General features: G+C 41.8%; 1 protein-coding gene across 1 annotated transcript in view; it reads right to left on the reverse strand.

Moving 5' to 3' along the window:
• per2 (period circadian clock 2) overlaps positions 1 to 15,678 on the reverse strand; it is a 29,979-nt gene extending 14,301 nt beyond the window's left edge. Inside the window, exons 1-8 of the mRNA XM_083782516.1 lie at positions 15,544 to 15,678; positions 9,220 to 9,770; positions 5,837 to 5,914; positions 5,300 to 5,451; positions 2,823 to 2,944; positions 2,148 to 2,343; positions 1,479 to 1,530; positions 333 to 475 (exon numbers count right to left, since the gene is read on the reverse strand). Of these exons, the coding sequence (XP_083638642.1) occupies positions 333 to 475; positions 1,479 to 1,530; positions 2,148 to 2,343; positions 2,823 to 2,944; positions 5,300 to 5,451; positions 5,837 to 5,914; positions 9,220 to 9,674 (1,198 nt within the window). The 5' untranslated portion in view covers positions 9,675 to 9,770; positions 15,544 to 15,678. The remainder of the gene's footprint in view (positions 1 to 332; positions 476 to 1,478; positions 1,531 to 2,147; positions 2,344 to 2,822; positions 2,945 to 5,299; positions 5,452 to 5,836; positions 5,915 to 9,219; positions 9,771 to 15,543) is intronic.
• Positions 15,679 to 16,494: the final 816 nt, after the last annotated feature.

Consider the following 16,494-nt stretch of genomic DNA (forward strand, 5'->3'; position numbering starts at 1 on the left):
TGGACATAGTGGCCGAATTTGGCATTGCAGCGCTGGGCCAAACACATGAATGTGCTGGTTCAATGTGCAATGATATAGGTTGACTATCATTGCGCACGTTCATGATGACACGTGAACGCCGTTTCATACGTGACCGCATGCAATGATAGTCAACGGCCAGCGCTTTCATGTGTTTGGCCCAATCAATCCCAGAATGCGCTCCGTTCCTACCCGGAAGGAGGAGTGAAATCGCCTCATGCGCTTTTGAGCAACTTAATGCAAGTGGATGGGAGGAGAAATCCGGTGCCGTCTCTATACTCTAAGGGTGGTACAAGGCAGGTTGGGGTGCTTACCTTCGTAACCCGAGTGAGCCCGCTCTGCCAGCAGGAGGCAGCAGAACTGTTCCTCAGCATGCTCTCTGTCCTGGACCTTCATCAGGTAGGGTGTGATACGGAACGGATAGTAGTGCCGGTCTCCATCACAGTCCTTACTGCCACTGGATAGAGACAAGAGCAGAGATTCAGACAATTGTAAGGACAGCTACACGGTATGACAGTATTCTACTCTTGTCTTACATAGTTGCCATTTTTTGCACTGATGTTTGTCTAGATGTTGAATGTTTTAAATGGACCGCAATATAAACGAGCCTATAGCGTTTTTGTGATTTCATCAATTTTGGCTTTTTTTTAATTGTTGCACTGTGTACTTTAAAAAAAACAATTCAATAGTTTTATAATTAGGATATCAAGTTGTTGGACTCAAGGGGGAACTGTGAAGCTATTTTCCCCAAATGAAATGGCTAACAGCCATGGTATTAGATTCTGTATTTCTATTTGCTTCCTGTAAAAACATAAGAGCTAGTGCAGGATACGGATATTAATTGAACTGGTGTTTACTAAACTCATGTCAACAGGCTTAGCCGGAAATCCAGTTTATTGTTTTGAATAAAGCAGTTTGATCCTGTCTAAAGCCTTTCTGTATGTGGTAATTTGCACACACCATTTTTGTACCCGCAGACACAGACCATATCAGCCTACTTTCACCTATCCCTCTATCAATAAAAAAAAGAAAAAAGGCGAAAGCCAAAAGAAACATCTTAAAAAAGCCACTTGTCTAGGTGTTATTGGAATTTCCTGAAAAACAGGTGTTTCACCTGGTTCCACTCGGCTTACCAGCTAAGCCAAGTGCACCACAAGGTGAACTTGGCTTGTGATAAAAAACAACTTGTGATAAAAACAACTTAAAAATTGAGTGGAGAACTGGAGATGTATAATTAAGCGTGTCTGTGGGTGGATGTGGGTGTGTGTTTGTGTAAGTACGCGTGTGCGCACATGTCTGTCTGTATGTATGCACGTCCGGATATCCCTCTCCTGGAAGAATAATTGGGTTGCCTTTCACATGCAGTAAGATGGGACAAAATAATGAAAAGCATTTAGAGTGGAAGAGACAGTGAATAAACACTACGCATGAGGAGCAGATGGCCTGGCAAAATCACCCACCTGATACGACAGAAGAAGGACTTCTCCTGCATGCAGTCTGGTGGGGAGGACTCTATGATGCGGGAAACAGACAAGGTTAAATTCAAAAGTCAGAGAGGAAGTGGAAAATTACCCAGCTACAGTAAATACCAGTAGTTATCAGGCAGCTGAGTCTCCTGCTCCCTCGCATAGCAGAGATTCACAGCTCAAGTCCTGGCTTCATGAATTAAAATAAGGGGGAAACAATCTAGGTGGAAAATGAAGGAGTCTATTCTTCTTTGGTATAGGCTAGCTAGCCGACAGGGTTCCAGTCATGGTTGTTAATATCGAGTGATTCAGCGAGTTTGGGTGTTCAGTTTAACCAGCGCTAGCTACGCAAACAGACTGGAATTGCAAAGAAATGTCACCTCATTCACACAAGAATGGTGAGAGCATTGGCTAGCGGTGCTTTGAAAATTTAAACTGATCGCCAAAAGAAAGCCAAGACAAGCTAGCAAGCATGCTTTAAAGATTATTGTAGATTATATCCAGTGATGCGGCTCCAGTCTGCCTCTCGTCTGGAAATATCCTGACCCATCATCTAAGTCAATCTTTATGTAATAATCCCACTTTATTGGGCATTATCACCCGATTATAAAGTCTACCCAGGCAGAGGATCGGGTATATCTTATCCCAGGTGCCATCCATCACCTGCTCCACTACTCCAGGAGGGCAGGCGGTAAGGCGTGGTGAAGCTGTAGAACACGCTGACATCCTGTGGTGCCAGGAACTCCACCAGTTTGGCACTCTTAAACAGGTCCCTCTTAGAGTTGAGGATGGAGGCAGCCTGGTCAGAGATGTACACAATCCTCCCCGTGATGAGAGACACGGCCACAGCGAAAATATCCTGTCGGGGAGACGGAAGCAGACTTTTAATTTTAAAATACATTGCCAGAAACTGGCAGTGATTTTGATCCTGACCTCAATGTGAAATACATGTAAAGAAGTGTATTCAATAGAGCTGCACAATATATCCAAAATATATCATCATGGCAATATCAACATGCGCAATATATATATGATATAGCAAATTACCGTTACATATTCCAAAAGCGTGTTTGTTCTTCTTTTCAGATTACCGGTATATTAATTTCAACAATCCAGGTATAAAGGATGTTTTTGTTTAGATTAGAAGAAAATGTTTTAAGTGGAGCAGTGAGAAACTATCTTGCTAATTTGTGGTACTGTTTAGATTCATTGTCAATAGCAGCTGTAGCCAGGTGCAATGTTTTCAGTAAAACCATATTGTTAGAAAGGATATATGACCCATTTCTTTCTTTCTTGTACAGACAGACAGGTTGCGTGGGATTGATTGCAGTGACTTACGTTGTTTTTGAGGGTGTATTCAGAGGTAATACTGTCAATCTCCTGTATGGTGTAACGAGACACGTCCAGGCCCGTCGGCTGGCTGTCACCACTCATAAGCAGCTGATGATATTCCTCATTTGCTGAAACACAAGTAGAGCACAACGTCATAGTTTACAAATACATGCCGAGTGTCTGTTTTTCTACGACGTCGTATTGTGTTTCCCCTTTTTTTTTTTTTTTTATTCTGTTAGTTATCTAAATTACATGGGAGATGATGATACCCAAGAATGCATTCCCCTCCGATTATGCATTACTCATTATACCCGTTGTCAGTGTACCTACTGTACACATCTTACCTGTTGTTGAGTACCCATTGTGGTGGAAACACAGACAGACAGATACGCAGAGATTACGCAATTTATAGATAGACTATGCCGATTACCATTTTACCAGTTGTACCCAGAGACGAAGAGTTCTTATAATTGTCACGGGGCCTAAATAATTAGTTATATAGACATTTCTGGACAGCCGTCGATCCGACAGACTTCCCACGTCGCACAGTCGAGTCCTTGCCGATACTCATGGCAAGTTTGACGTTGATTGGTCGAGATATGCGGAGGACAGTCAGACAGACAAACACACGTCTGTATGTGTTTGTTTTGCCTGAACCTTACCCAGAAATAAAACCACATTTCCTTACTAAACAGACTGATAATGATAACCTTTGGTACAACGGTCAGAATTAGCGTCACTGTTAATTCTGATAATTGTTTGGTACAAAGCTCAGAATTAGGCGCCATATAAATGCACCATTTACCATTTAGAAAGTAGTTCTTATTGTAAACAAGCTGCTGCAGCGAGTAATAAGATAAGATAATCCTTTATTGATCCCCAGAGGGAAATTCAAGTGCAATATTGATCTCCTGACCTGACCTGAAATGTAGGTAAACAGTGAGAAACAGCCCAATGCCAAAAACGCATTGATTCTTTACACTGCTAATAACACAGCTTTTGTGCCGCTGTCAACCCTTTCTGATATGTAAATATTGGGACTCATTCGCAAAGCTCTTGTTAAATTTCGAGGTAGATTTGTGTCTACGTAAAGACCAATGTCGCTTTCATGAAAGGGTGTGTACAGCCTTGATTTGTGTTGTATATGAGATGAATTCCTCCTCCTCGTAAATCCAACATGTTTGAATCATTTGCATTTGTACTGTTAATAGTGTACTATGGAGTTCTTTCCTCTTCTTCTAGTAGATGGCCAACACCATTTCGGTGCAGCTGTTATGCTTCAACTGAAGAATCAGTTTAAAATTGCCTTAGGTCGGCCCAGGCCGTAGTGTAACGGTCTGGGCACCGGACTGGTAATCCAGTCGCAGTGTGCCGCGGGTTCGACTCCCGGACCCGACACGGCCTTTACTGCATGTCATCCCCCCATCTCTCTCCCGTTTCCTGTCAGCCTACTGTCTGTCCCTTCAAAAATCAATAAAAGGCGTAAGCCGCAAAAAAAAATATCTTTAAATTGCCTTAGGTCTATGAGCCCAGTTATTAATCCTTACTTCAAAAACAAGCTGATTTCTTTCCCTTTGTTTTTCAAATGTTGGGCACATTAAACGTTTTACTTTGGCACTACTTTTTTGAATTTAAGTGCCCCTCACGCTGAATCAGATTATACTTGTGCAAACACTTGTATAAGCACTTTAGGATAAACTCTGATTGTACACAGGTTTTGTGAAAAGGCCCATTGAGTCAGGCTATGCTTAATTGAACCAAGCCTTTTGATTAACCTTTAATACAAAAAACACACCCAAGCACACATAAAATATATATGTGACAGACAGACAATGTCATTCCACCCAAACCTTAATCTTTCCTCTGACTGATAGATAAAGAATAGCCCATGTAGCCCAAGGGCGGCCATAGCTGAGTGGGTAGAGACTAGAGAGGCCACCTTTGAAAAAGATGGTCCCTGGTTTGTGTCAAGGCTCACGGCACTGGCCTATGTTTTGAAGTGTCCTTGAGTAAGACACTGTTCTGCTCCCCGGGCGATGCCCACTGGGTCGGTTCAGAGCCATAGAGTACGGGGGAAATGAGTTACGCAAACTCTGTTAACTTCATGGGGCCAGTCCAATGGCGGCTCTTCTACATAGACTTCCATTGAGCATGGGGATAACCGGAAGTTTACGGAATGCATTGGAGTCTATGGGCTCGCGCGAGTACATGAACAACGTGACCGGACTGTTTGCTGCCCCCGCAACTCTTCTATTAGATGGCTCTGGGTCGGTTAAATGCATAGTACACATTTCACTGTATGTGCAAATAATATACAGTGAATATACACTGATGAAATCCTTTAATATAATCTTCTATCTATCTAGAAATTCTAGGAATCTCTGTATGTCTCTCTCCATATGGCCAAATCTAAACATAACTGACATCATAGACTGTCCATTTATTATACTCGACCATGAGATGTGAGATGTGAGTGTGCTTACCTTCCACCTGTTTGACACAGTGCAGGGCGTATTTGAGAGTGTTGAGGGTCGTGTTGTCCTTGTTGCTCTTCCTGGAGGGCAGCTGACGCTTCAGTTGTTTCAGAGTTTTAATCATTTCCTTCTGGTTTTTGGCCTTGGCGGACTCCTCACTACTGCAAGATGCACAAATCACATGCACATAAATGTAGATGCAGCAAGCAATGGCTATATCTCAAAACAAGTCAGAAAACAACTCACACACACTGTCATTCCAAATGAGAGACTGTCCCTTTATGAACAAAACAGGTTTTACAACGGTTCAACAAAGGAAGTAAGATGAAATACATTTGATTTGATTTTACAACCTTTCGCTATAGCTTAATTTATTGTTGAAGAAAGCAATTGCTCAACAAAAATACACAGGCTTGCAATGTACTGAAAAGTAGCTAACTGCCTAAATACAGGATAATGGTAGCTGATCCAGGTAAAGGTTAGGTTATGAGACTAATGAGAACCTGACTAATTACTAATTGAAGAAGACGACTATGGAATGCTAACCTGCAGCCGCTGGTAAAAGGGCTGTCTTGTTCCGAGCTCAGCAGACTGAAGGCCACAGAGCTGCCTGGAGGAGATGAGCTGGAATGTGAGATAACAGAGACAGAGAGATTATTCTCCTATTCATCATTATTCTGTTAATATTATGAATATTGTTTCAGTCAACCGTATTTCAGATGCGTAGGCAAAGCCCTTTGTCTAAAATCCATGACACGCAGTGAACAGTACTGAGTTGATAGACAGGCGGAGCTGGGCACGGAGGTAGCTATGAGAGAGAGAGATATACCAAGAAAAACATTGGTTTCATTGGGCAGGGTCACTGAATTGAATCTCTCTTTTGCACTCATTATGTCAGAGACTATTTATAAAACTGTTCTCTCTCTGTTCTGGTCAGTAGGATGGTAAGCACAATTCACAAAATATATTTCATCTCACCCATTTATGCATCTGACCTAGGCAATATCAAAAAGAAAGATGACAATCTAGCCATGAACATTCAACAATGTCAACAACATTACTCCAATGTTACGATGGAGATTTAAATGATTAAATTAAATTAAAAAAATATTTTATTGTATGACCTACGGTTCAAGAGTTATAGGCCAAAAGGTAAAGCGACCTGTTATGGCACCACCAAAGGGAAAAACAAGTGGTGGGCATGCAAACAAAGCATTTCAAAATCTGGCCCAACAAGTCAGACTCCGATATAATCCCTGCACTGTCAGAAGGGATCAGTTCTAAAATAAACTTCAAAAAGTCTCGTTTAATATAACGTGGCCCACTCTAGGGCACAGGCCTTTCCAGTGTCAACAGAGGGATGTTTCAACCCAAGTTCATTTCAGGACACGACTTGTTTGCCCTGTAAGGTTGAGGGAAAACAGAACCCTCAGCGTGCGGATAGTAGCAGAGTTTGTGTACTTAATTAGACCAGCGGGCTGTCTGTTTCACACATTGGCCAAACTTTATCTTCCTATTTCTGAGCAACAGATCATATAATATGGTTTAACGGTTTAACGGTTTCTAGTTATAGTAGTACAGCGGCTAACAGCCATATTGTGAGAGAATTGTGAAAGAATTTGGCATGAACATGCCTCTGGGTCACCTCTTTAACTTTTTTAACCGAGCCAGCGAAAAATCCAATATGGCGGTCATTTTTCAAGATGGCCGCCAAATAAAAAAGGCCTTTTGTGGCGGTTCTGGACAACCATGGGTGCGGCCGACTCGAGACCGGGCACTGCACTCCCTGTGGGTGTGTGGAACGTGTGTGTCGAATTTGAAGTCGGTGGGGCGAACGGTTCTCGGGTTACGTGGATTACAGATGTACACACGCACACAAAATTCGTGCAATATAGCAGATCATTGGAACGGTTGTTCGCTTGGTGATACAAGCGTGAAATTTGGCATGAACATGCCTCTGGGTCACCTCTTTAACTTTTTTAACCGAGCCATCCAAGAATCCAATATGGCGGTGCTATTTCAAGATGGCCGCCACATCTAAATTTTAGCCTATGTCTACATTTCTTACAAATTTTAGGAAAAATTTCACCATTATAGATAGATAGATAGATTTTTTTTTTTCTTTTTTTTTATTATTAATGCTAATTAGCATGTTAGCATTATCATGTTAGCATGCTATGTTAGCATGCTAGCATATTACCATGTTAGCATTATTATGTTAGCATTAGCATGCTACCATGTTAGCATTAAGTTAGCATTAGCATGCTACCATTTTCAGTATGAAAACTAAAAAGAAAATAATAATAAAAATAATAATAATAATATAAAGAATATATATATAAAAAAAATAAAAAAAACTATCTATCTATCTATCTATAATGGTGAAATTTTTCCTAAAATTTGTAAGAAATGTAGACATAGGCTAACAATTAGATGTGGCGGCCATCTTGAAATAGCACCGCCATATTGGATTCTTGGATGGCTCGGTTAAAAAAGTTAAAGAGTTGACCCAAAGGAAGGTTCATGACAAATGTCACGCTTGTATCACCAAGCGAACAACCGTTCCAATGATCTGCTATATTGCACGAATTTTGTGTGCATGTGTACAGCTGTAATCCACGTAACTCGAGAACCGTTCGCCCCACCGACTTTAAATTCGACACACACGTTCCACACACCCACAGGGAGTGCAGTGCCCGGTCTCGAATCTGCCGCACCCATGGTTGTCCAGAACCGCCACAAAAGGCCTTTTTTATTTGGCGGCCATCTTGAAAAATGACCGCCATATTGGATTTTTCGTTGGCTCGGTTAAAAAAGTTAAAGAGGTGACCCAGAGGCATGTTCATGCCAAATTTCACGCTTGTATCACCAAGTGAAAGATCGTTCCTATTATCTGCTGTATAGCGCCTTAGCACTATCTAAGGCAGCCATAAATCTTTCAACAGATATGGAAATATCATAGACTGCCAATGTAACCTTCTTAATTTACTTAGCTCATCCTACAGCTGAGCTATGTTAAAAGCATACGTGCCTCAATTCTGTGATTATATATTTGCCTCCATGAGTTTAGAATAAACATGTAGCCTACATTGTTGATTACTACATTGAGTGCATTCATTCAGACAGGTTAGACCGCAAACCAAAATACCTTGGAGTTTTAAACTGCTACGGTCAGCAGAAATATCTAAACATATATTGAGGGTTACTTTAATAGCAGTGCTATGCAGTACAGCAAAAATACTTGAGGATGTTCTAACTACTGTTATTACAAGTATATTGTAAAATTGAGCATTTATATAGCGCTTTTATCCAAAGCCAACCAACGCTTTACAAAGATTGTGCATTACATTCACCTATTCACACACACATTCACACACCGATGGCGGAGGAAACCATGCAAGGCACCAACCTGCACAATGGGAGCAATTAGGAGTTCAGTCTTGCTCAAGGACACTTCGACACCAACTCTGGAGGAGCCCGGGATCGAACTGGGAACCTCGTGGTTGCTATCCAGCCGATCTACCGGCCAATCTACCCCTGAGACACTGCCGCCCCATCGCCTCATTTGATTGTCAACTCGATTTATTCTGGTTTATGTTGTAGGACTAGGACTAATACAAACCCCAAACCCAACCTTTCCTGGATCACTGCACACTTGAAAATCTTTAAAGCGAAAATGCACGCCGTCTGGCCCGCCCAGGGGTGTTTGAGAGCATTCTTATTTTAATGATCAATCGATCGATTGTGTTCCGGCTTCGATCAAAGGAACCAACGTAGAAATTCCTAAGGAATCAAACGAATCCCTATAAAATAATGTTTAATGTTTAAAAATAAATATATATATATATATATATATATATATATATATAGGATACCATGACATTTTACATTTACATTTCTATGTAAAATCCACTCCTGCAGCGACTGACCTCTTGTTGCTCTCAGACGACCGCAGCAGGCCGGAGTCTTTGCTGTTGCTGTTAGAGCTACCCGTCATTGACTCCCCATGGCTCTCGTTGCCGTGACAGTCATTCCCATGGCTTTCATTGCTGTGTGACTCCGTACCACTTCCACTGGACCCGTTGCTCTTCATCTCCACATCCTCCTCTTGGAGCGAGGGGGAGATGATGCTCTCACAGGGGCTGTGAGAGGAGGCCAGGGGGCCCTGGCTACTGCAATCGCTGCCCTCTGAGGTGAGGCCTAGGTGAGGCCTAGCGTGGCTGTAGCCATCCATCTGGTGTAGCTGTGCCATGGAGCTGCGTCCTGATGACCTCTTAGGCATGGAGATGTAAGAGGAGGCTCCCCTGCACCCAGAGGCCTCAACCTGGCCCTCCAGCTCTGGGTAGGAATAAGGTTGGGAACCTGAAGCCTGAGCCTCCGACATGAAGGAGGTGCTGGTGATGGCTGGTTGGTGGTGAGCCGAGAGAGGCGTGGACAATCACTCCATGAACTACTTTGGTGGAGTCATGGAACGATGTATCTATAGAGAGACAAAGAATACAGCACATCAGTATGTATTTTTAGGAATGTAACATTTTTAAGATTTTACTCCATTTGCTGTGCTGCAGGCTTAAAGAGGAACTTTGCAGATGTTTAACACAAATCCTTAACACAACCCTTCCCACTGTGTTCTGTGTGTGTTGAAAGTTCGCTTTCTCAGCACAGAAAGTCATTGCTACACAACGTTACATTATTCAGTAACAGGTCTTCTCTAAGACAGAAAATGATATTTCTGGATGATGGAAGATTCTCACAGTGCATGTGTGGGTCCCGGTCAGGCTGGTCTTGATTAACGTCATCCCTCATCCTAGCATTGAGCTGTCAACTCGGTTTAGGAGTCATAGCAACACAAATAATTGAATATGATTATGATGCACAAGTCATGATTCAGCCTGACCTTTCTCTTTCAATGACGTTTCAATGACGTGAATAGTGACACCTGTGGTTCCGTTCCGTGTTTACTGAAAAACCAAATGAGTGGCCATGACTTTTCCATATTGCAGAGGAGTGAGAGCACTCCTGATATTCCACTGGGTGCACAGTAAGTTCCTTTCAACTTCCTTGCAAAATCTGTCAGACGAGTTGAGTGCATAGTGCATAAAGTAAAATGAACAAAATAAAATAAATAAAAATCAGGCAGGCTGGAGTGAGATGCAGGATTGCAGGGCTTGGCAAGCGTTTAGATGGAAGTTTATGTTGTTATCCTCACATGAACCCAAGAGTGCAGCTGAGATCTGCTTTTGTGTTACTGTGTCTGTGTGAGTGTGAAATCGCAGAACAAAGAATGTGGGCATTTGTCCTTAGTGAATTAATAACATACTGAATAAAATGCTAATTAACTTTTTGCTTGTCAATAACTCATTGTCTGTCAATTAAAGAACAAACATTTCGGCTATACAGCCTTCGTCAGTGGCGAACAAAGGCAGTAGAAAATGTATACGTAACAATATTATGGTTTATTTTAGGGCCCAGGTAATACAATTAGAGTCTGCTTTCAGGCCATCACAGAGTGGTACATCTCTTTCTGTGGACATGTTGTTCACTGACTCATTTGGAATGAGAAAAACATTATTATTGCAGTGCACTTCAGATCATCCCTGCACTGCACCAAATAGTAAGTGCACTAGGGTTACTTTCCATGTCTTTTATCCACCAGGCATTGATGATTATTGCTGATTAAGCACTGGTGCAGTCATTCACTATAATGTGGGGGCAGGAGGAAGGAAGCAACTCAAAGTACAAACGCATGAGACACAAGGTTATGTAAAGAAGGAAAAGTCACGTTCTACACAATGGAACGCATGCACCAAATAGTGGTGCATTCAATTAATCAATATGGCAATATATCGATAGAACATCCGGACAATAGGTGAATCGATCGAGGCTGCTGTATCGATACGGCAATAAACAGCATGAATTATCTGGGTAACGCAGTGTTGACAAACGTACCTCTGTTTAACGTTATCAAAGCCCCCCTTGCAAGTTGCAATGCACTCCCTTCCCAGACCCCTTGTTAGGATGTTTAGACATTTTATATTTAAAGATCTCTGTGGGCCTGAAAGTGCTTTATTGTATTTGTGCAACATGGTCATTATTTTGAATAAACGTATAATCTATATCAATATATAGCCTCTGTATCGTCATACATATCCATCGTGAGATTGCAAGCAATATCCACCACTACCAAATAGATGCACTGGGAATGGATTGGGAATGGGAAGCATAGCCAACATTTTGATGGAATACATAAGTCATTGATTTCTGGGTGGACTAACTATATATAATTGTTTTTAATGATTGTGAACTCAGATAATCACTTCATGAAAATAAAATGTTTTCTCATGTCCACTGTTTCGATGTGCAAGAACTATATAATTTTACTGAGGTGTCTAAAGGCCACAGAGTACGTTTCTGACTGGGCTGTATCAGTATGGGCTGTCATCGTGAGAATTGGTTAACAGGCCAGCCAGGGTCACCCCTATGCAGACACACTGTATGTACTGCACCACGTTACCAGAGGGCACCTATGATTCATATACATGACATATTTGCTGGAAATATTTATGAATTGCGTGCATCGGTGCGTGTGACGTGGGATATATACAGTGTCATGTGTTTTAGGTGTGTTCATGACCTTGGGCTCTCCTCCTTTTTCTTGTGATTTGTGTGTATTGCATGTTTTATTGATGCGGAAAGAATGGGGACAACAAGAGACCTGAGCAGAGAAGAATGTGTAGAGAGGTGCAGAGAGATTATACTGATCAAGTAACTGCCTCTAGTCTCCACCATCACGTGTGTATTTATCTATTTTGCACTTGAGTGTGCGTGCATGTGCTGCATAAGTGCTTGCTGCATGGTTGTGTCTACCGCACCAAAATGGCTGATAACTTATCAGCAATCATTCAGCAATATAATATGGAGCACTGTGCCATACTGTACCATTGTATTGCTTTCCCAGGTTAGTAGCCTACAGTTTCCAAATAATTGATTGTAAACAAAAACCATTGAGTCTCTTCTGCAATTAGCTCCTTGAACAGCACCAAAAAAAAGACACTGCTTAAGCAGCACATTCATGCTCAAGGCTTAGTCTGGCTGTATTTTCCCATGGTTTTATGTTTAATATTGCCAATATTGGTCTTTTTTTATGTCGGTGGGGCGAATGGTTCTCGAGTTACGTGGATTACAGAGGTACGTATACAGTCAGACGTACAGAGACTTGGTGTATTTATAGATACTAGAGCGGTGCCCGTTGGAGCCTCTACAGCGGTGCCCGTTGGACACTGGCCTACTTGGAACGATGCAAGTTGGAAATGCATGCCCGACCCAGATATTATGTCTGTGTCTCTTTTATGCACATATTTGGAGTTCTCTGTCAGGCATGACCAAATATGGAGTCTATGCAGACGTCAGAATGATGTCAGAACAGGCCAGCTCCATATATGGACACTGGGCAGGGGCCCTGTCCACATCCCTGGCAGAGGCCTTTTTGGGGCAGTTCTGGACAACCGTGGGTCCGACCGATTCGACCGGCCCTGCACCCGTGGGGTGGGGTGAAACGCGTGTGTCGAATTTGAAGTCGTTGGGGCGAACGGTTCTCGAGTTACGTAGATTACAGACGTACTGTATGTAGTACGTACACACTCACAGAGACGTGGTGCATTCAGTTAGATAAGATGTATGACTATTTATTTAGATTGCATGATTAGGGCACCTAAAGACACACTCTACATAAAAACAAAGAAAGTGGGAGAAACCAAAATGACCAAACTTTTTGGTAATTTCTTTTAATTTCCTGTATCTGTGAGAAGAGGGTGCTCAAGCTCAACCAGAAGCAGGTTGTGAGTCTTAAATGAATTATATCTAATGGTGAAGTGAGTGACCATGACCAAATATTGAAAGGGCCCACCTTCTCACTAAATTATATTTTTCTGGCAGACAATTCAAGAAAATTGTAACTTTATTAAAGACCTGACTGTGGCAACACAGCAAGTTCTGGCATTATTGATCACAGAACGTTTCCGAGATCTGACAACAAGCAATGGATCGAATGGATAAAATAACACATGGAAGGTGGAACAAACAGGGTGAGGGATAACTGAAATTACACCGACATAAGACATAATATTATGGAAGAACACATAATTGCAGGGTGGATGCAAGCATCAGACTTTGAAGTGAACTCATAGGAAAATGAATGGAGAGGGAAATGAGCGGAAATGTGTGGGATTCAGAGTAACAGAACACAACTGATAAATAAAAAACAAACTAAACTAGAACTGCACTCTGTTGAGTGCATACTTGCTTGTTGCACACTAGTAGGCCATAAATGGCCAACTAGTGCGCAAGCAGAGCGCGCAAGTACTTTCGACCGTTATAAACTGTCACTTTTGATGCGTATGCACCGTCCCAGCAAATTGTGCCTGATACGGCAGTGGTGCCAGATTACATACATGTATACACAGGAGCATTACCTTTAATCCTCCCAACACTAAAACATATCGTCATTACGTCACCATCGAAAACCAATTACACTCTGGCATTGGGTCCTTTAATCCACATATTTCTTACGTCATCATTGAGAGCTAGTTATACATATACTATATATATAATGGGACCAGATTACATACATGACCATATTTCTTACGTCATCATTGAGTCATACATATACTATAATTTGTAAGTTGATTAGCGGTATACTGTGGTTACTTTGCGCCAAAAAAACGTCCCAGCCAACCTGCCACTTTTGATGCGTATGCAAATAAAACAGCAAATTTGTGCCTGATTTGCTGGGACCAGATTACATACATGACCATATTTCTTACGTCATCATTGAGAGCTAGTCATACATATACACACCATGTACTCTGGTCCCAGCAAATCAGGCACAATTTGCTATTTTATTTTACAGATTATATATATAGTATATGTATAACTAGCTCTCAATGATGACGTAAGAAATATGGTCATGTATGTAATCTGGTCCCAGCAAATCAGGCACAAATTTGCTGTTTTATTTGCATACACATCAAAAGTGGCGGGTTGGCTGGGACGGTGCATACGGACCGGGCAAAAATATTACGCGCGCTCTGCTTGCGCAAGTAATGAACTAGTATTTAAACTTAAATTAAATTAAGACATCAAAAGACATTGAAATTGGAACATTCAAAACCATAATAACCTCCTAGATTCAGATACAGCTAATCACACCATTAGGCCCTACCCAACTTCCTGGATGCAAACAGTACACAGAACTGACAACTGCATGTCAAGTGGAGGAGTGCTCCACTGGAAAGAGCAGATAAGGTCATGGTTATATTTGTCCTCCATTCTTTAATAAACTTGTTTCTACCACAGTGCTCAGCCTATTGACACTGACAAAGGCTTGATACTTAGCTGAAACATTTGTCATGCTTTTAAGACATGTGGAACAATAAAAGAAAAAGTCAGAGGAAAGATTAAGGTTTGGGTGGGATGACATTGTCTGCCTGTCCTTATCTTTCTATTGAGTTATCACATATATTTCATCTGTGTTCTTGGGTGTGTTTTTTGTATTAAAAGGTTAATCAAAAGGCTTGGTTCAATTAAGTGTAGCCGTTTCCGAGGCCAAGTGTAGCCTGACTCAATAGGCCTTTTACGAAACCTGTGCTCAATGCTCATACTGTTTATGTTCTGAGTGTGACCCTTCACTTGATATCGTGTTGGTATCCTCCACTCTTTAACCACAGGAATGCCATTTGGAAGTCCACACAAGAGCTAACAGCCACCCACCAGAGGTGGAGATGAGTATCTGTGTTCTACAAACTTTGAACTTGAATAAGCTGTCAAAAAACAATATTCCTTAAAATAAGTCAGAGACATAAAAAACAATGCTTTTAAGGCCCCTAGCAGCTTACCAGCATTTTATTTATTTATTAATGACAGTTTTAGTATTTTAGTATCTTCGGTTGTATAAAACAAAAAAGACCATGGGCTGTGACAAAAGGATTTCTATCACACTCACTCTCCCAAATGGGGCTTTCACTGCCATATTTATTGTTCACTCATGCAGCAGGATGAAATGAGAGAGTGAACTTAATGAAATAAGTAATTGAAAGACTAAAAAACTGCATGCCAATTTCTTGGGGGTACGTACTAGGGCCTGGGGTGCCATGGGCTCCTTTGGATATGCTAAAGCACCTCCAAGCGCCCCCCGCCCCCTGCAAATAATACAAACACGACAATGCCAAACTTGATGCAATACATTTTGCACAAACCTCTAGAACCAGTCCAGCCAGGGGCGTAACGGCGTTACATCCTTCCCGTGTATCTTGTATGTATCTTGTATCCCAAAAAGCAGATGCAGTATGCATTATGCTCGTCCGTAGCGTAGGTGGTCAACTGGTCATCTGATCATCAGTTGACCACCACCCAGTGACCCAGTGATAAGGAACGCGTAGCCAGACAGCAGAGCACAGCAGTAGACGGGTTGACAACTTGACACCGACACACTTCTGCTAGTTCAAGTTGCACACAAAGTTGTGAATGTGAACAACACCGCTAAAGATTACCTCGTTCCTGACTCCTCCCTCGTCTCTTGTCTACTCTGCGTTCATTGGTTAAGATGATCGTCGTCTCCGTGGAAATTATACGGAAATGGTCGTTCCGCACGGTGACTGGCTCGTCGTGCTGTCAGTCAGGACGTCATCTTCTTCACGTGGAATCCCAAGACTACAGCCACTAGCCAGCGTGAGCAGCGCGAGAAAACACTGGCTCGTAGTAAATGTATGCCACACAGCCTGGTGGTTCATTGTCTATTTGGCTCACAGACTGTTCTAAACTGTTGTTATACAATTTATGTTGATTACATTTTGTCGTTTTCTGGTGTGTGTGTGTGAGTGTGTGTGTGTGTAAATTCTACAACCACCTAAAGAAAGTGACCCAGATGCAGTCCATAAGGCACTGTCTCTCACACACACACACAGCATACAAATCCTCCATCACACAATCACAGTGTGGTATGGAACCTGCTAAGCCTTTACAGGAAGTAAATTTTGCTAGCCAATTACAATGTCACCCCTGTGATCATGTGTAGTAATTTGGAGGGGATTTATACCCCAAAAATATTTTTTCCGCTAGAGGTTACTCTAGCATAAAAATAATAAATAAAGTGTTACAATAGTCTGGTTGCCACACTAATTATCCACTTAAACCCAATATTTCAATGA

The sequence above is a fragment of the Protomyctophum parallelum genome (genome assembly GCF_964188405.1).
Source record: "Protomyctophum parallelum genome assembly, chromosome: 14".
Classification (NCBI taxonomy): Eukaryota; Metazoa; Chordata; class Actinopteri; order Myctophiformes; family Myctophidae; genus Protomyctophum; species Protomyctophum parallelum.